Genomic DNA, 21,671 nt, shown 5'->3' on the forward strand with positions numbered 1-21,671 from the left:
CAGAGCAATGGGGGGGGGAGGGTCGTTTGCAATGGGGGTACACGCAATGAAATCACTGAGGGAGATTTGAGCAGATACATGACGGTTGTAGGCTGCCAGGGCCAGCCCTCTGATTCCCAATGAAGATAGCATCATTCCATAGGCTTGTCTGTCTTTCTCTCGGGAACCTCTATGGACCAGAGCCATGTCTTTTGATGGCAGTGCCAGCATGGCTTTGGGACCCAGCCATGCACTAATAAAGAGGTAGAACTGGCTACAATTAAGCAGAGGTTGTGTAGCAGTGGCTCTCCAGCTCTACCCTTACCATTCATGTGGCCAAGTGCTAGAGGGAACTCACTCAGCTCATGGCTGGCTGACCCATATCTCTTACCTCATCTGCAAAACACTTTCCCTGGCTGGGCCAACATACTCACCTACTAGAACATGCAAGGATGCCCTGCTGCGTAGCTCCCTAATGATGCCACTAGAGTCTTGTGACTGTTTCTGACAATTATGTCATGATATGCATCTGAGACAGGCAGAGCTGAGAGGATACAATGCTATTATTTTCAGTGAGCCAAAAAAATCAATCTTGACCCTCCTTTCTGTCACAGACGCCAGCTGCAATAGCATTTTTGAAAACACAGGGTACCAAAACAAGTCATGCTTAACGGCCTACACAGGTTGGTTGTATACATGCACTCCTTTGATTTTGAATTTGTTATTTAAAATATTGCGGACTAAAAAGGTAGTACATTAACAAATATCGTTTTGGAAAGAAAAATGAGGGGAAACCTATATTACCTGATATTTTCTCCTAGAAAGCACCTTTGCAAAAGGATTAGCTACACGTCTCCTCATATTGAAGCCAGGAAAAACACCATTTCGAATGAATTCTGGTGTCTCGTCATTCATACCAGGTATATTGACAGCGACTGCACTATTGCTCTGAAATGGAAACGAAAAACAATTTCACATGTAATCCCAATGGTCTAAATAAACATCTTTGTGTTGTAGTTTTAATCTTCCACCCTAAAAGTTGAACAAATAAGACATATTTGTTATTCTTGGACGGGGCAGAAATAATAATGATTATGGTTTCCAAAAGCAGAAGTTGAAGACACCAACATCAAATGTTGACATTTTAGGTTATGTGTCATACAAGGGAGGATAGTTCAAGAACATATTTCACATGATCCTTGGTGTGAGTTCTAGTTTTCTTCATCAACGCTCATACACATTGAGGATAATCCTCTGCCAGAGATAGGCCTACATTACCAACTTTTTCCTGAAACAAATAGTAACAAGCAGTGGCAAGGCCAACAGTTTTGGTTTTTATGTAGATATGGGAAAGGTATTTGCCAGGCATTGCCATAATGGTACAAACTTGCATTTAATGGTAGCAGCTTCAAAATGGTGCAGTCCCTGGGCATATGATAACAGTACCTGGCAAATACCTATTAATACCTATACTCAGGGTGAAACATTTGGCATTACTAATGCTTGTTTTTAACAGGACTTCAGTAAGGACATACATACTGCTTATGAATCAAGTGCCTAAAGGCAGACCTGGTTAAGATATTTTTATTAAATCAGTAGCGTGTTCACAGCACCTATTAAACCATAAGCTCTCAGAAGATTGCTTTGAAAAAAAACCTGGAAGGCACTTCGAATGCAAAGTTTCATTTTGAGGCTTGATAAAGTTAGCTCATAGAGATCCCAGGAAGGTGTGTTTTTAGGCATGGACAAGCAGGAAGTGGGTGTGGATGGACATGGTGATCAGCATGGCCATCGGCAATCAATGGGTGGCTAAATAACCAAACAACACCTACAAGCATTGTATCCCTCCTCATATGCCATCTCTCCCTAGCTGGACTCCAATGCATTTGTTTCAGCTTATAGATGACGCTAAAGCATTCCACAAACAAGGGAATAAAAAAAAGATAATCCATGCATAAATATTCCAGACTCAGTGAGTGTATAATATGTTAGACGAGGATAATTCAGACATGAACTGTTGATAGGCACTGTGAGGAATCTGAGGGCGTCCTCATTTCTTTCCCTGATATATCCTCCCCCCCAGGTGGCTAGGGAAAGACCGTCACTTTTAGATTCGGTGGATATTAGAGGGAGGATCACCTGGGAGCAGGAGAATTGGGGAGTGGGGATGAGGCACCCTTGGGTGAGACATGGTATCCCGCATGTCCCTTCCTTAGGGAATCAAATGTCCCCCAGGCTTTCATGGGTTATTACCAATCCCTTCCCTATTTTGTCCGAAAACCATCTCCCATCTCCCAATACATGCCACTATAGTACTGAGAAGAGGAAGAGACCACATAAAAACATACATCCATCCTTCATTAACTCAGACACACACTAACACCACTCTGGTACTGGGACGAGGAAGAGGGATGCCAAACACCAAGATCGTTGTGCAATGGAAGAATATTACCAGCACCTGAGGGCAAAGGGGCAGTATAAATGGCCCTCTCAGGTGAGGTTAAGGAGATCGCCTGTGGAGCACTTGCAGAAGGAGAAGCCGGAGGGGAAGGCAGGGAAAACGTGTGTCCAAAGCGCTGAGGAACTGCTGAGTCATTGCAGTGGAAGCAGATTGTGCCGTTTTTTTCAGAAGGTCTCCGGTGGCAGGGCTGGACTGCCGACCTCCTGGAGTCAGCCCTCTCCGGTAAACTGAGGTGTTGGAGACCCTGGAAGAGAGGCGTGCCGAGCCAGGACAGCCACAGAGAGACAAACAAAGCAGAGGAAAGCACACAGAGACAGCGTACCGTGTGAGTCAAAGCATGCTGAATGACTCTGGGAGGCTGTGGTGCAAGCCGCATGGTGAATGCAGGTCAAAGCGCTCGCGAGTGAGCATAGGACAGCGTAGGCCATTGGAATGCCAGTCCAACTTAAAGTACAGATAATTGATAACTACGATAACGTGAAGGCTGAAAGTATTGAATGGAGCGGTTTTTGCATACCGGACTGTAATGAAATTAAAAAGGCCAACAAGGGGCCAGAAAAGCAGTGAACGTTTAAAGTCAATGAGAAGCCTGTGAACAGGGTGAAAATTCCCAGCAGGAGAGTGAATTGGGAATTTGCAGTTATGTTATTTGATGTGACTGATCTGAAGTTTTGAATACCGAACCAAAAGAAAGTAACAATGATTGAATGCCACTTGAACTGAAAGCAGTGAAAAGTGTTTCCTGATACAAAGGAACTGTGAATCATGTAAATTAAAGAAAGCACGCATTGACAAAGGATATAAGGAACTGTGAATTGTAGAATCTGAGAGAAAACAAGCATTGGCAAGAGCCAGAAAGAAAAGAGTAACTGTATGAGGTATAAGTTGAAAGTTGAAACAGCAGCAAAGCTATGAGAAGATTTGATAATTCAACAAGTGAATGGTGCCAAAACATTACTCACCATAGTGACTAACATACTCCTAGTCCATAGTCCCTTTTCCTCCATACTGCATGGGTGTCCCTCGCTAGGGACGGGAGACAGAACCTTTTTCACCAGAAAAATCATCTTCCCCTTTAAATGTAGAGGTGCGTGGGGGCTCAGCCCTGGGAGCATGCGCTGCCCTGACTCCGCCCACCGGCGCCACTCCTCAGTCCCCTTTGATGCGTCAAAAATATTACCATTGCCTGGAGGATGGTGGGATGTATGGAAGAAAGGGGACTATGGACTAGGAGTATGTTAGTCACTACAGTGAGTAACTTATAATTACTCCTACGTCATGTACCCTTTCCTCCAAACTGCAAGGGCGATTACAACTGAATGTAGCGCGTAGCCCATGTAGCCGATTTGCTGATAACCTGCCAAAGCACGTGCCTTTGGAACACGACAGCCGTGGCCTTAGCGCTGATTACATGGGCATGCATGTTCACTGGAAGAGGTTTGTGCTGCCCCTCATACGCCTCCTTGATGGCTGAAACCATCCACCTAGCTGTGGAAGCCTTGGAGGCCTGAAGGCCCGGCTTTGACCCACCAAAGATGACAAAGAGAGCATCTGATTTGTGGAAGCTCTTGTCCCTGCCAAGGTAGAATCTTAGAGCGCGCCTGACATCTAGACAGTGCAGCACCCTCTGAGCGCCATCCTTAGGTTCCGCGAAGAAAGTTGGTAGCACTATCTCCTCAGTTAGGTGGAAAGAGGAGACAACCTTAAGTAAGAATGCGGGGTGAGTTCTAAGCACCACCATGTCCTTATGAAAAGTAGTATAGGGCTCTGAGTCCATCAAAGCCTGGAGTTCATTGATCTGGCGTGCCGAGCTGAGGCCCACCAGGAGGGCCGTCTTGATGGTGACTAGCCTGATATATGCAGACACCGTAGGTTTGAATGGTTTATGCGCCAGGGCCCCCAAGACCACGTTGAGGTTGCCACACAGGTTGTGGTTTCTTGATGGGCGGGTAGAGCATGGACAGGCCCACCAAGTGCCTCTTGACCACCGAATTGGAGGATAGAAAACACCTCCTCCTCCGAGTTCCTGTAGGCTTCAAAGTCACCAGATAGGTGTGACATTTGTCTACCTGGACCCCTGAGTGAGCGAGGTGTGCCGAAAAGGATAGTACGTTGTCCAACGTGCAGGTCAAGGGATCAACCTCCTTTGATTCTGTCCAGTGACAGAACCCGGTCCACTTGCTTTTGTATTGGTTCCTGGTAGCAGTATAATGTCTAGGTTGGCTTGAGACAGCTGCAGAAGCCTCAGTGTGACTTGTTCAGGAACCACGCTGTAAGGGCTCATTTCTGGGGTGCGAGGTGGATGACCGTGCCTCCCTGCTGCGAGAGTAGGTGTGCCAGATCCAGGGGAAGGTGCACCGGGGCCTGATCTGACAGGCTGAGTAGTTCCGAGAATCCTGGTCTTGCTGGCCACCACGGAGCTATCAGGATGATACGGAGGTGCCGGGACTCCCGGATCTTGCAGATTATCCTGTGAACCAGGGGAGTCGGAGGGAAGGCATACGTGTTCATGTCGTTCCACTGGATCTGCATCGCGTTGCCCAGGGAGCCCCAGCCCTGTCCCTGCCAGGACGCAAACTGGGGGCATCTCCTGTTGTACCAGGTGGTGAAGAGGTCCACCTGAGGATGACCGCACCTGTCGAAGATCCCCTCAAGGACCGGTTTGTTCAACTGCCATTTGTAGTTGTCTACACCCATTCTGCTGAGCCTGTTCCCCTCCAGAATGGAGTCCACGGGGAGGTGTATTGCTGGCAGGTGCATGTTGTTTTCCAAAGCCGATTCCCAAATGTTGACTGCTAGAGTGCATAGGGGAGTCGACCTGGTGCCACCCTGCTTGTTGATGTAATACATGCTGGTGGAGATGTTGGTCTGAATAAGGATCGCCCTGCTGCTGATCATAGGGAGGAAGGCTTTGAGAGCAAGCCAGATGGCCATCAACTTGAGCCAGTTTGACGTTGTGGCTGCCCAAAGTAGCTCTGCAGCCCTCTAGGGACGAGTCGGTAGTGATGGTGACATAAGGCGCTGTTAGGCAGAATCATATGCAGTACCCTATGGGAACAACACACACAATTAAGACTACAAGTGTAAGTACAAATTCACTTTTGGTACAAGCCCGTACTACACAGTAAAGTGATAGCGATGGCTGAGCAGCCAGATTTATCTCAAGAGTAAAGTGAGCAGTATCAGAAGTTACACAAAGGACAGCAATTACTATGGTTCAAACAAACACTGATTCAAGGTTTCTGAGTAAAATAATATACATTTATTTACACCATCAGTTATAAAACAGTTCACCAATATAAAGCAGCAGAAATCACAATCTTGATACACTACAATAACCCCCAATCAATTCTGGACAAGTTAAGCTCAAAATGAAGTGGGAGCAAAATGGCACTCCAGCAATTTAAAAGGGAGGAAAAGACAAGGTTATCCAAAATCAACAACACCAACAAGTGATAGGCAGGGCAATCTAGGAAAGGCTTACCACAACTAGGATTCAAGTCAATAGGCCTGGGCCAATGTTAATGGTTCAGAGTCTTTGCAGAGGATCACACAGTTCAGAGTAGTTCACGGTTAAGTCTTTGCCAAGAGTTCAAAACAAAGTTGGTTGGAAGAAAAGTTATTCAAAGGAGAAGAGAAGGACAAGCCTAAGGAGAAGCAAAAGATTTCAAACACTTTCACCACGGTCAGACGGAACGAACGACCAAATTTGCACAGTACCTTAAATGAAGAAGAATGCTGTAACTGAGGCGGTTGTTCCTAGCAGTTCCTGCAGGCTCACGGTTCCTGAAGCGACTGCCGTGGTGACAAGAAAGAGGAACACGGGAGGGTCCTGCACTGCCCAGGGAAGAAGCCAGCAGCAGAGCAAAGCGTCAAATAAAAGGTGCGCTCCTTAAAACCCAAACAGGTTCCGTTCCTCCTGGCTATTCGGTTCACTGCAGCAAGGCACAGTAAATTCGACCAGGAGAGGAAGGCTGGCGTTTGGTGTTTGGCGAGCTGGTTGGTTCCACCAAGCTCAAGGGAAGAAGATTCCCTGCAGATCTTCTCTGTCGTCAGAGTTTCGGGCGATTTGGACCTGCAGCAGGGCTACACTGGGATGTCCAGTAGTTGCAGCAGTCGTCTTCCTTCAGCTCTTCGTTGGTTCTCTCGTTCCAGTGGCAACTCTGCCCTCCAAGTCCAAGAGACCTGCTTTTAAGCGGTTTTCCCCCATTTACACAGACTGGCTGTCAATCACACAGCATGGTGGTTGTCCTGCAAGGACAGCCACCTAGCCAATCAAACTAGAGTGCGACTTGGGTCTCCAAGGAGACCCTGTGCAGGGGGCCTCAAACCCCTCCCTCACATCCTGTCCACCCAGACAATCAGATGCCTAAGGAGGGCTTCTGTGCAGAAGCCCGCCAAAGGACGGCAAACAAAGGAACCAAACCTGGTTTGGCGCGCAGAGTAAAACACGAGATAGACCTTTACAAAAAGAAATGGTGAATAAACCTGACTGGAACCAAATAAAAATAAAAGGGGTCCAGCGGGTTAGAGTTTGAGGCTACCACCATAGCCTCTAACCGTACCGAGGCTATTTTCATAGCCCGCCGTACAATAAAAATGGTAGATACCACTGCCACCAGCCAAATCTTAGGGATGGTTGACAGAAGGGCCTGCCTATCCGCAGGTTGCTTTCCTTGCCCCACCAAACTAGGTCCTGATGGAGATGAGGTGGGATGCTGACCATCTCTGCCTGGGAACCCTTTTCCTGGTTCCAGGAGAAGTTGCAAGCATCTCATCCTGAGTCTCGTATGCGGCACAGCGAGGATACATGTCGCCATGATGTCCGGGAGGTGCTGGTACCATCACGTCGAGGTCACTGCTCTGCTGAGAAAATGACCGGTGGCCCTCTTGATGGATGTGATCTTGTCCTCTGAGGTGAAAATCCTCTCGGAGTTCATAGTCCAGATGACGCCCAGAAACGTTAGACTCTGCGTGGGCTCCAGCGGTGACTTCTTGAGATTGATGGAAAATCCCAGCTCGTGTAGTGTGTTCATGAGGGTTGAGGTTGTGTGGCCTCCGGAGACCGTGTGTCATACCCCCGACCAACTGGCGGCTATTACTGCGTTGGCGGCTAAACCGCCATTGAATTTTCCATCACGTTGCTTTAGAATGGTGAGCAACACTCTAGTCATTCTCCCAACATGGCCGCCGTTGGGATGTACTTAGCATTTGCACTCCCAGCGTTCGGCGCATTGCCACCGTTCTGATAGCTCTCTTCGTTCTGGTGGATACGCTAGTTATTTCTACATTTTCGATTCACACCGAAGCTCTTTTCTTTCTTTGTTCTTTTCGACTCTCCGGCTCTGTTCTGTATCTTACCTCATATTTCTCGCTTCCGCTTTGGCGGGTTCTCTCTCTCTATTTTTCTCCTATTCCTGCCCTACTCCGGAGACCTTCCACTTACTTCGGCTGTTGTCTCTTCGCTACCTCCCTGTTTTTTGGGAACTTTCTCCCCTCTTCTCCTCCTCCGTACTTTCCCACTCTTAGTTTTCTCCCATTTTAGTGGAGGTTCCGTTATCCCTCACTAGTTGCTTATTCGCTCACCACTGTTGTTCCTGCTTCCCGTACTATTTTCTGTTCAGCCGGCTTGAGTGCTGTTTCAAGTATTCACGTCCTGTTGCTTCAGCTGTGCCCATCGTATCTCATCTCATCGCAAGGTTTTTTTTCTGCCTTCGGGCTTTTTCCCCCACACTTGACAGTCTATGCCCGGGATCGGAGCCATAGTATTGGAAGTGAACAGCATCACTGTGGCTTCTATCCGAGGCAGCTACGTTCTCCAAAAGAAGGAGAAGGACTATTTGGCACACCGCCACGGACTTCAAGAAGATCCAGAGACAAACAACACAGGTGAGGAGAGTGGTGCAGGGAGCAGGTTGGAGAAGAAACATTGTGATAAGAGTTTGGAGGGATCAAAGAACATAGAGGACAGATTGCAACACCAAGTAATAACAATGGCCACCCCAGAGCAGGTTCAAGAACTCTGGACCGCAATGCAAGGATTGTCACAAGAGTTACACACCGTAAAGGCCGAAAACGCAGTTCTAAAGCAGTTAATAACTAATCGTGAACAGCAACCTCCTGAATTACCTCTGATGGCTCTATCTTCAGGCAAATTCGATGGTTCTCCTAAGAAAGTCAAGGAATTCCTTGAAGCCTGCACGGTTTACTTCACGTTTAGACCTCGAGCGTTTTCAACGGATCAGTCACGAGTAGGATTTCTCATCTCCAACATGACGGGTAATGCCCTTGCGTGGGCAACCCCATTGGTTACCAGTGCCAACATTATACTACAACACTTCGGGGGTTTCCAGGCCCTTTTGAAACAAACCTTTGAAAGACCCAAACTGACTTTCACGGCGTGTGAAGACCTACTGGATGTTCGCCAAGGTACGTCAGATCTTTTCTCCTATAGTACCACTTTCAAGACACTGGCTGCACGAGCCGGCTGGCCGGAACAAGCCCAGTATGCCATTTTCCGCAGGGGTCTTAAAGAGGAAATAAAGGATGAGTTGGCTCGCTCACCTCGACCTCCAACATTCACAGACTGATTGTCGTCTGTTTTGCAGATCGAATATCGCCTTCAGGAGAGACTAACCGAACGAAGACGCCACCAAGGTCATCTATTCGGAAGTGACGTTCCATCTTCTTCCTCACCCGCTCCTCCACTGTCCAGAGAAGAGCCGATGCAGATCGGAACAACCCGAGCACCACTCTCCACTGAAGAAAGAAGACGCAGGAGAGAAAAAGGTTTATGTGCTTACTGCGGCTCAGATAAACACATCCTCGTAGACTGCTCTGAATTGCCGATCAAATGGTCGGGAAAAAAACAACCCCAGGCCCATGAAGGACCGGTTTCCAGGGGATAGTCACAAAGTCTAGTCCCTATATGTTACTCTATATTTCTGCTACAGGAACTCAAGAATTACCTGCTATCCTGTCCTGTCTGCGCCACGGCCAAAAATCCCACCGGCAAACAACTAGGTCTCCTTACTCAAGCAGAAATACCCACTCGTCCATGGGGTCACATATCCACGGATTTCATAGTGGAACTTCCAGTCTCCAATTCATGTACCTGTATCATGCGCACAGTAGACACTCTAACCAAAATGGCTCATTTCTCCCCCCTGCTAGGTGTACCTACTGCGGCAGGCATGACGGAAACCTTCGCTAGAGACATATTTCGGCTACATGATCTTCCGGACACCATTACCTCAGACCGTGGTAGCCAGTTCATCTGTAAATTCTGGAAAGAACTCTGCCACCGTCTAGGCATGGAACAAGCTTTATCATCTGGTTTCCATCCTCAAACCAATGGACAGACAGAGAGACTCAACACTACACTTTAGCAGTACCTCAGGTGTTACAGTAATCAACACCAAGACAATTGGGTACAGCTACTCCCAACAGCAGAGTTTACTTACAATAACTCCAAACACTCAGCTATAGGGATCTCCCCCTTCTATTGTAATTATGGCCTCGATCCACGAGCAATTCTTCCCATACTCCCACAACCCAGCAGTTCACCGGCGGTAGAAACCACTTTGGCTACCATTGCGGAGGCTCACAAGACCACAAAATACAGTCTGGAAGCCAGTCTTAGATCTTACAAGATTCAAGCAAGATTCACCGTCGCATGTGCCCTGACTGGACTGAAGGGACTAAAGTGCATTCGATGGATTCGCCCCTCCAAATTGTCTCTGCGTTTTTGGGACCTTTTCCCATTTTGGCCAAGATAAATCCTGTAACATACAAGCTCAAGTTACCTCCCAACCTCAGTCGCATTCACCCTGTCTTTCACTCTTCTCTTCTAAAAACTTTTGTACCTAATGAAACACACAGACCTATGTCTCACCATAAAAATATGTAAGACAGTAATAAAGACGAATATGAAGTCTCTAAAATCCGAGATTCTCGCTATTACAGAGGACGACTGGAGTATCTTATCTCCTGTAAGGGGTACCCAAGATCGGAGGATTCCTGGTAACCTGCTTCCTTTGTACATGCCCCCAGATTGCTTGCTTAGTTCCACCGAACGTATCCAAGCAAACCCGGATTCCCCAGATCTAAGAGGGGGTATAATGTCATACCCCCGACCAACTGGTGGCTATTACCGCGTTGGTGGCTATACCGCCATTGAATGTTCCATCACGTTGCTTTAGAACGGTGAGCAAAGCTCTAGTCATTCTCCCAACATGGTCGCCACTGGGAAGTACTTAGCATTTGCACTCCCAGCGGTCGGCGCGTTGCAACCGTTCTGATAGCTCTCTTCGTTCTGGTGAATACGCTAGTTATTTCTACATTTATGCTTCACACCGAAGCTCTTTTCTTTTATTGTTTTTTCTAGACCCTACGGCTCTGTTCTGTATCTTACCTCGCTTCTGCTTTGGCGGGTCCTCTCTCTCTATTTTTCTCCTATTCTTGCCTTACTCCCGAGACCTTCCACTTACTCCGGCTGTTGTCTCTTCGCTACCTCCCTGTTTTTTGGGAACTTTCTCCCCTCTTCTCCTCCTCCATACTTTTCCACTCTTCTTTTTCTCCCATTTTAGTGGAGGTTCTGTTATCCCTCGCTAGTTGCTTATTCGCTCACCTCTGTTGTTCCTGCTTCCCATACTATTTTCTGTTCAGCCGGCTTGAGTGCTGTTTCAAGTATTCACGTCCTGTTGCTGCACGTGTGCCCATCGTACCTCATCTCATCACAAGGGTTTTTTTCTGCCTTCTGGCTTTTTCCCCCACACTTGACAGCCTGTCCCCAGGATTGGAGCCATAGTGTTGGAAGTGAACGGCATCACTGTGGCTTCTACTCGAGGCAGGTACGTTCTGCAAAAGAAGGAGAAGGACTATTTGGCACACCGACGTAGACTTCAAGAAGATCCAGTGACAAACAACGCAGGTGAGGAGAGTGGTGCAGGGAGCGGGTTGGAGAAGAAACATTGTGATAAGAGTTTGGAGGAATCAAAGGACGTAGAGGACACCTTTCCCTGACGAGCCAGTCGTCTAGATATGGGTAGACGTGGTGACCTTGGGCCCTGAGTAGGGCTGCCAACGCATTCATCAGCCTTGTGAAGACCATGTGGGCCGAATTGAGGACAAAGGGTAGAACCTTGTATTGGAAATGAAAACCTATAATCCTGAACCTCAGAAAGGACCGGCGGGGCTGCCAGATTGGGACGTGTAGGTAAGCATCCTTCAGATCCAGGGAGCGCATACATTTTCCCTCGCAGAATGTCTATAAATGCTGGGTTAACGATCTTGAACTTTTGAAGAGGGAGGGAAAGGTTCAAAGTGGAAAGGTCCAACACAACTCTCAGACCAGCCTGGTGCTTCTTGTGTATGGTGGAAATCTGTGAATAGAAGCCCAAACCCTGCTGGGAGGCCACTGCCTGACTCTCTACGAGCAAGCACATTTCCGCCAACAGAGTTGCTGTCCCAATCTGTGGGAGCGCAGGGGAGGAGTCAGCGTTTAGAGTAAAGGGCAAGCCTGCCCCCCACCGGAGACTCGTGAATCCGGGTGGCTGTGTCATGCCTTTTTTCCCCTCTGGGGCGCCAGAGGCTGCTGTGGCAGCTGATACGGGGCTGATGTGACTGGCGACGGCATGGGAGCCGGTGTCATGGGAACTGGCGCAGGCAGCTGAGGCTGCATTGGACCTGGAAACACTGGACCCAGGGGCAGTATGGCTGTGGATGCCAGTACTGGAGGGAGCATGTCCCTGATCACATCCTTGAGGGTGAGGCACATCTGCAGAGACCTCATAAGAGTCAGGAATTTTTCAAGAAACCTGTCTTCACAGGCCGGCGGAGCGCTTGGTGGAGCGGGCATGGCTGTGGAACCCTGAGGTTGCTGAGACCTGGTCAAAATCTGTCTTGCTGTATGTGGGGTGTATCTGACATGCAATGCTGAAGGATATGCCGTAAGCCACGTGCCAGGCAATGGCCAGTCCCACCTGAAAACTCGTTCCTCTACCTGGTCCCCAAAGGAGGATGGTGTCGGGAGCGAACCGCCATTTTTTCTGGCTGATTGCTACGTGCCTGGTTGATGTTGAGGCCTGGCCTCCTCCAGGACTCTTGGCGGTGGAAGTTGAGGCCTACCCTGCATCTCAGGATGGCACCTGGTAGGCGGAGTGCCCTCGGCTGTGGTGCTGGTAGTGCTGCGTACAGGCACCCCCTTAGACATCAGTCCGGTATTAGGGCGTAGCCCCTTGGGTTGAAACCCGGTAGTAGAACCTTCCGGTCCCTAAGCATAGTCATCTGTAGGATCTCGCGACCCCTCCGCCTGGTGATTGGTAGCTGAAGCAGCCTCGGTACCTGCACTGGTACTAGGACCTGATAGGTCCCTCCCGCTCATGCACTTCCTGGGGAAGGAGTCGCCCTTGCGGGTGTGGATGAAAACAGTGCCCCTACCTTGGGCCTGGTCTTGTGCTTGACGAATTCCTTTAAGTCCTCTGGAGGTGACCCTCTGAAAAGCTCCCTCCACCTGGCTAGTGTGTTCTTCAGAGCGGGTGTTGTCAGCATGTCGCACGCGGAACAGCCCTCCCAGCCATGGTCGGTGCCAAGGCAGCGGAGGCACAGTGTGGGCGTCGGACGTAGGGAAGAACTCCTTGCAGGCTGGACACCTGCTAAAGCCCACTGACTTCGACATGCGCCGGGCAGGAGCATGGCACCAGAGGACAGAAGTACCTTGATTAAAAACAAGAAAAATGATGACAAAAGTACTTCTCTGGGGAAAAATGTGTGTAATTACTAGGCCATGCGCTGTTGGTGCGTAAAAGAGGACTGAGGAGTGGCGCTTGTGGGCGTAGTCAGGGGAGTGCATCGAAATTTAAAGGGGAAGATCATTTTTCTGGTGAAAAAGCCTCTGTCTCCCGTCCCTAGCTAGGGACGCCCATGCAGTATGGAGGAAAGGGGATGGGACGCAGGAGTAACCAATATGGTGTGTCGGTTGTGTGACCTGTAATGGGTGGACCGTGTGGTCCGAAAACAACGCCTAGACTGAATGCACCCAACTAAAAAGAAGCCACTCAACTCATCTATAAGTTTATGGTTGAATGTCAAGAAAAGCTTGCATATTGCAAACATAAAGAGCTGCACTTTGTGATATTGATGAACGACACAGATGCATGAAAGCTGGGAAGAATCCAGAGGAATTGTGTTGTTTTGAAAACAGCGAGAGACTTGAACCCTGGGGAAGGGAGAACCCATTTTCCAACCAAGAGCTGGAAGAAGCTCTGACCTTTTCTTTGAACACTTTTCATTTGACGCTGACATCCCAAAATGTTTTGAACAAATCGATGTGAGGGCAAGTATAGGTTTTGGACACAGACAGATATTTACTTTGGACTCCCTGACACAGAATATCATTAGTTTCAGTTAGGTAGGGAATCCCACCTTAGCATAGGGCAAGTTAGTCCTTTTCCCAAACGTATTGTGATTTTAATGAAAGTGTGTAGCCCAAACTTTCTTTAGTTGTCTTTGTCTAACTCCTGATGCCTTCACAGCACCTACACCAAAGAAATCCAAATATATAGAACCTATTGATACATTTGCAATGTTGCATTAACATGTTGGGAGTTACGCACCTAGTTGCATTAAATGTCTCTTTTAATGACGCTCTATTTAACTGAGCCTACAATGCAGTAATACCTCTTCAGGAGTGGCCCTGAATGTACATTTCCTTGGCCAACACCTGAAATGAAGTCTCTAATGAAATGTTTAACCCTCTGGTGTGATGGCACTAAAGTGGCAAATAAGGACGTAGGCTTAGGAGATTGAGAAAGGCATTCCAGGTAAAGATAAACTATTCCTCAGGGCCAGAAATGCAAGACGGACAAGTAGACAGAGTTTTTTCACAAGTAGCAATTTTATCAAATAATATGGGTTTGATAAAAGCCTTGCTTTCCCTTACCTAACGAGGATTTCCATACCTGTGCAACTAAGACTAATGGAAAACACTCTAATATAAAAAGGTATCTGTCCCTCACACTTGTACATACATCAAAATCATACACTAGGTACTTAGATTGTCTTATTGCTAAACAGGATAAATGCCTCTTCAAAATGATTGTCAAAGTTTCCACAAGCTCTTGCTCGATAAACCAAAGAGACTTTCTTTGCACTTCTTGACAGTATTCAGTATAACTTATTTCACATTTTTTTTCATAAACAACAAAGTTTTGTTAGGATGGTTTTAGCACAGTTCCTCATAACACATTAGGGGACATTATTGTCCCCTCTTTACTTTGGCAATTGTGGTTACAATGTTTCCCCACCCGGTATCTCTCACTATAAGCGTTACTCCAAAAATGCTTTAATACATAATTGGGTATTCAAAAAGGTTCATTTCAGTCAACAGTCTATTGCGGAGCATCACAGGGTTACCTAGCAAAGGCCAACTCACCGGTCTTTCCCTGTGCTTCCGTTCGACCGGCTGATGCTTTAATTTTTTCTCTCCTCTCGACTTGGGCATTAGACAGCTGCAGTCACACTCCTGTTGCTCACACATTCTGAAAAGGGAGGCTGCTGTTCTCCTCGCATACTCCGGTGAAAGCCAACCATCGAAGTAGGACACTGAGTTAGGAGAGCTTCGCTCTCCTATGGGACAGCTAAGCTCAGCACCGATTCCAGCTGTGCAATCTCTGCATTTCGGATTCTCGACTCCTACAGCTCTCTCAGCACTTCTTCCTGCTGGAAACACAGCAGCAGCTGTGGCATGTTCTTCCTTCTGCTGCTCCCACTGCTGCTGTCTAATGGCCTGCACCTGAAGGGGCTTTACATATTTAAAAGTCCTGCTTAGGTGTGAATCATTAGAACCACTAGACTGCACACTACAGTGCTGCACCTCTGAGCCCCTCTTCCTTGTCTCAGTACTAAGGGCATTATGGGACTTCAAGTCCCTAATGTTCTTAGTATTTTCAATATCAAAGTCTTCAATTTTACAATAAGCTATTAAGACCATGGGATCATTAGGGAAGTTGGTTAGAGGTTTCTCCCAGTTCTCCCATGTGATCCTCCCGCAGAACACCACCCCCAGTATAAGGATCAGGTAGCGGCTGAGTTTCCCTGGCTACATTAGAAGGGTCCCAGGCCAGGGTCTTTGGATGATCACCTCTGATTCATCACACACCCTATCCACATGCAAAGGTGGATTTCTGTGAAATGATGAGACCAAACAGGCCAGAGCAATTAGGAATTAGGATACAACTAAATGTTACTTTCATGAAAAATCCTTTTTCAATATGATATGAAGGAAATATATTTCTATGTCAAGCTGCCACAATCATCATTCCTCTTGCTTGTAAAACCATTATGGAGCGCATTCACTTCTGTTTCATGGCCATTCTTCCCACTTTGGGTAGCTGCTTCGTTGAGTGGCCTCTAAATGCTGATCTGTGGGTGCTCTGATATTCATGTTTGGTGGCTTGTGACCTGAAAGCTTCCTTCCCTGCTCCCCAGCCCTGTAAGCATCCCATTCCATTATTTTACGAGAAAGGGTCCTCAAGGCCATTTAGCTAACTGGATAATAGCGAGGTTGTTTTAAGGGCATCACTGTGTCTCACTCATTCTTAAGGTCAATGATTTTAATTTCTCATTTGAGGGCCCTAGGGCCACCCTTTGCTTTCTTTCTCTCTTTCTCTCTCTCTCTCTCTCTCTCTCTCTCTCTCTCTCTCTCTCTCTCTCTCTCTCTCTCTCTCTCTCTCTCATCGGAATTTGACCCTCCTCCCTAACCCAGGAATTTGTAAGCACTAGTTAGTGCTAGCACATGTTGACCTCTACTATCTAATACATGTCTTCTGCTTATTGGTGGTTCCCTAAGATGCTGACTCTCCCATCTCCATCAGGAACTTTCTAACTATCCCTCCTCCATACAACGGGTTAATGTTCTAATGTGATAGGGATAGTGGCCTGCACCAGGGAATTTACGAGTGCACAAGGAATCTCAGCAGTGCCTCTTCGCAGGCTCTAACTACCACTACCTGTATATTTGAAACAGGAGAATGGCTACAGGTCATCAACACCTGTTTTATCTTTGCTCCCTGTGAACCAGCCCGGTGTGAATCTCATCCCAGGTGCTTTAGTTGGTCTTCTACGCACTACACTTCCTCCACTAGTCCCATAGTGCAGATAAGGACACTCTAGGATCGACACAGTGTACATGCATCTCCTTCTAAAATACCTACTAACATCAACAATTCATTAAATATTCACACTCCTGGATGGAGTTAATGAGCTTAATATAAACACAGACTGAATTCGATGAAATAATGTATGTAGTAAAACTGAATACTATCTCCCAAAACTTGTAAACCTCTACTTCAACCTTTCCAATTGCTCATCTCTTTTGCCCTCGTCGGGGCCATTGCAGTTAAAAGGTCAGTACAGTTAACTTTCATCTTGATGTGTCTTTAATATGTTTGGGGTTCAATAGATAATATAGTACACTTAAAATAATTCTACAAAATAATTTGAAACCCAAATATGTCATCTGCCTTGTTACTTCCAAATTGCAGTCATCTATCCTCCAGTGAAAGTTTGCGAGGATAGTGAGATCTAGAGAATCTTATGATTTTTGTTTTGTTCTTATTTATTTCTAACTTTGACGGCTCTATACCTAGAAAACATATGTAGCTAACGCTTAAAAGCAATGGGTGTTTCACAAATGAATATAACATTGTTAGCGTAGCCAAGTCATCATGTTTCCATTTTCCAAAGTGTCGGCAGTAAATTAGGAACCCCAGCGAGAGCGAGCTCCTAGCCCAAATAGGAAACATAGAGGTTAAATAGGCAGGGGGCTAGCACGCAGCCCTGCCTTAAACCTTTATGTGTGTCGATTTTATTGGATAGTGTGCCCTGTGAATTCAGCTTCACTCTAACGTGGGTATCCGTATACAAAGCAGTAAGAATGCCCAAGAACCCCAATGGAAGGCCCCACTTTTCGAATCCCCTCCACAGATTGGATCTGTTAACGTAGTCAAATGCTGCGGTTAAATCTATTGTTGTGATATAACGGCCTTATTCTTGCCCTCATAACCTTGTTTTGTAAACTAGCTAAGATTAAGTCATTTAATTTGGTACCTACTTGGCGTCTGAAGCCTGTTTAACAGTTTTGGATACTGTTTGTGTTACAAGCCCATTGCTCCAATTCCACCAAAACGATTGAAGCAAAGATCTTAATGCTGACATCAAATAATGCCATAGTTCTGTAAATTCAGGGCAACAGACAATCGCCTTCCTTAAAAATAGGGACATAGTATGAAGTGCGCCAGGAGTCCGGAATCCTGCCCCCTCTTATACATTCCAAAAAGGGAACTGATAATATCTCAGACCATAATGTAGGTGCTTAAAAAAATAAAATCATCAATTCATCATGCCATCGGGGCCCGCAACTCCTGAGTTCTTTAACCTCATAATTAGCTTTTCAATATGCTCCCTGTCGATGTTAACAGACCACGTAGAGTGTGTACTCTCTGATGGACCTTCGAAAATCATTTTCGATTTAGTGCACATTTTGCTAAAATGGATTGGCCACTGTTTCTCCGATATCACGTTAGTAAAATGGTACGTCTGCTTCTCATGGCTAGTCATTGCCCACGAAGTCTACTTATTTTTTGTTTATAAGGTCTTGCATTATAGCTGTGCTGTCCCTTAGTATCATTTTGTATTTATGTTGTGAGAGCCATGTCTTATAGGCCTGTTTTGCTTTGGATGTCCTCCATTTACACAAAGCTCGTTTCAATATTGGAATTTTGTAATTTAAATATATAGATCTGATTCCCTTTGATCTGGGCTAATCCCTGGGGCCTCAAAACCACCACTCCCAAAATAATACTGAGTTGAACATGAGTTCAGCTTGTTAGGTTCGGTGGAAATTCAGCATGGGGAAGGCCACATAAGAAAACCAATGATTTCCTGTACATGAAAGGCTTGTTTACTTCTGTTATAGTGTTGCTGGACAAGACATTCTTTATCAATACTTTGCAGCAATTGCTCTACTTTCTGTGCTGAATAAAAATCGCATTGCAATTTAAACATTGTACTTTTTCCAATTGTTCACATTTAACTAGAGAGATGCTTCATTTGGAGCACATCAATTGTGAGCTTATAATGTAACAAGGGAGTTTGCTCTGTGCAGACACATTTTCCATATCCTTCAATCTTGCAAACTAGGTTTTCTTCTGTACTTAACATTTCTCAGAACAACAGTGTTAAAGTTCTAATATAGAGGTATTTTTCTTCATGTGTAGCAGGAAGCAGAATGTGTTTATTTAGAAAGATTTTTTCTTACAGTTCACGAATGTTCCTGTTGTGTGGCAAAGTCTGCCTCATGTCAGGGCTATCCCTCGGGTGAGCAGGTAACTACCTACATCCTACAGGTGCACCCTTCCCATGGGAGCTGATGAAAGGCATAAGTCATTAATAAAGTGAGGCATTGTTCTAGAACCTCTTCACCTTTCTTTCAAAGATTCAAGGAGTCTTCATTTCTCTTTTATTCCAGCATGGTTTTGGGGCCACTCTACGCACTAGTAGTGGAGAGAAACCAGCTTCTCCTAAAGCACACTCCCTCTCTGTCAGTGGCTTTGCAGGGATATCCTGACCTTGCAAGTTGCCAGATGCAGGAGGGCATTCATTCAGCTCATGTCTGGCTGACCTATATACCTTACATCATCTGCATAAGACTCCCGTGGGCTGGTTCACCAGACCCACCTGCTAGAACATGCAAGGCTATCCGGCCACTGATTGCACTAAAGAGGCCACCACAGCCTCTTGGTGGTAGCTGGAGAAATTATGTCATGATAAAAAACTACCTTGAATCAACAACAACAAATGATCAGCCTCCTTTCTGTCACAGGCCCCCGTTGGCATTGCATTATTGTAAACACTGAACACTAAGACATACTTGGTGACCCACTCAGGTGGCCTTGGCTCTATGAATAATCATAATTATTAACATAAATATCTTCGGCTGGGGCCTCCCTCTGGAACAGCCTCCCTGCCACTCTAAATCTTGAGGAGAACCATCTCTGGTTCTGGAAGCACCTCAAGACCTTCCTCTTTGCTTCTGTCTTTGCAACCCCTCTCCCCTGCTGATCTGCTCTCTATTGGCACTGTGCACCTGGCCACCCTCTTCCCTCTGGGCCCAGGTACCTGCTCACCCTGCCGCCCTCCTGCACTGCCTCCTGCCCACCTGTTACACTGGTGAACTGTATCTGTGCCCATACAGCCCTCCCCCTTTTTTTCCTTCTTTTTCTGCACTTATCAGACTTACCCAGTCTGCGCTGCCATAAACATAGCACTTGCCACTTGCTGGCTGCAATACCAGTGTTTATTGCCTCCATTTTCTATTTATTTTGATTTAATATTTATCTATCAGCTCTCCTCTGCTCTGCACTTTCCACTCTCCCTTTTCCATGCACTTTTTCCCTTGCACTTGCGCGTTCTCAATGTCACTGGGCCTAGTACGATCGTTGTTGTTTTTTGTTTGTCCCCTGTTCCCCTCCCTTGCCTAGTCGCGCTCTGAAACACTTGTGTACAAATAAAATATCATATCATATCAGAACCCTGTGATCAATTTTTCTGTTACTTAAAATGTTGACCATTTCAAAAAGTAGCATGTTAACAAACATCGATTTGGAAAGGAAAATAAAGGGAAAATATGGATTACCTGAGCTTTTCGTTTAAAATACCTCTGCGCAAAAGGGGTAGCTACAGGTCTCCTCATAATGAAGGCAGGAAAATTGTCTTCTTGAACATATTCTGGTGTATCGCCATTCATATCGGGTATATTGACAGCGACGGCAGGATTGCCCTTAAATGGAAACAAAAAACGATTTCACGTGCAATCGCAATACTATTTTATATGTTATATTGTGTCTTAATTTTAATCCTTTACTCTAAAATGGCGACCAACAAAGAAATCAATGCCATTTTTCACAGGGAGGAAATAATGATGGTTATGTTTTTCAAGAGCAGAAGCTGCAAACATATTTTCGTAGGAATCTTCACTTTCTTTTACTTTGGTCAAACTTGAGTTTCTATCATATGCAATAATACACATTATTATTACTAGTGCTTTTTTGGTGAGAAACTGAAAGTCCATGTGTGAATGTCCTTTCAAAGTTGATTATACAGATACATCAACACACAAGAAGTTTGCAACTCTACGATGTACATTAGTCCTGTTCAGCAGATTATGACAGCCAGTATGCAATAGACATTCTTTCTTTTGCTATCAACACAGCTGCTTTCAAAATGAAAAGATAAAATCTCGACGTGGAATGTTGAAAGGGATAGAAAAGAGAAAAGCACACACAACACTCAACAACTAAAAGATACTTCAGGTAGGTAGTTTTGTAGACCGTGGCATGTCCAGACACTCTACAGTCGCTGCTGATGTTTTGTTTCAAGCACTCTGTCTTGGTTGTATAACAGCAGGGCAGTCCAATGTACGACATATGTTGCAGCTTTTGTATATGTTCTTGTTCCCTTTCATACTGTTTCCCGGATTTTGAATGCTACGTCCCTGCCTCCAAATCTGTATGGTCTCTTTTATTCTTACGCCTAAAGTCGCTTAAGAGAACAGATCAAGACAGTTCTTATTAATCAGAGTGTGCTTGACTATCAAAAGAAAAGAGGTGATGGCTGGAAGGTTTAGAGTTAATCTTAACCTCTGGCATTGCTCTAGGCAACCCTCCAGACCATCATCCTTTGCCTGCCAAGCCATCACAAATAAGGGGAAAGCCATATGCAAATCAAGCTTGGTCCAACCCCAAAAAGGGCAGTCTAGCCTGAACTGCTTGGTCACATCCCTTCTATATGAGAACACAAGCATACCCAGACATGGTTCAGCCGTACAACGATTGGTTACCTTCATTTTCGATAATGTCCATGACAAATATCAGCACCCATGCATATTGGAGCCCCCACAGTTTGTAACACATTGTCAAACCACTTTTTCTGCCTGGGCAATCCTCATTAGGTAGTCGGGTTGATCCAGGGTGTACCAAGAGTGTGCTGCTTCGCTGCTGGATACTATTGTACATGGACTGCTAACCTTTTGTGAAAGTACATTTGTGAAAATAACATTGTGAATATGTGGGCCCTGCCACTTACCCAGAAATCCTCAAAAGCATTGTGTGCACGTATCTGCGCGTGTGCATCTGGGAAGTGCCCTGGAAGTGTGCTGCTTTGCTGCTGGATA

At 46.1% G+C, this 21,671-nt stretch overlaps 1 protein-coding gene across 1 annotated transcript in view; it reads right to left on the reverse strand.

Annotated features, from left to right (window-relative positions):
* The window catches only part of LOC138467255 (uncharacterized), a 1,232,016-nt gene that overhangs the window by 596,391 nt on the left and 613,954 nt on the right, over positions 1–21,671 (reverse strand). The window contains exons 24-25 of the mRNA XM_069607273.1: positions 20,136–20,279; positions 784–927 (exon numbers count right to left, since the gene is read on the reverse strand). Coding sequence (XP_069463374.1) covers positions 784–927; positions 20,136–20,279 — 288 coding nt within the window. The remainder of the gene's footprint in view (positions 1–783; positions 928–20,135; positions 20,280–21,671) is intronic.

Source organism: Ambystoma mexicanum, chromosome 4q (assembly GCF_040938575.1).
Source record: "Ambystoma mexicanum isolate Mex_15411 chromosome 4q, UKY_AmexF1_1, whole genome shotgun sequence".
Lineage (NCBI taxonomy): Eukaryota > Metazoa > Chordata > Amphibia > Caudata > Ambystomatidae > Ambystoma > Ambystoma mexicanum.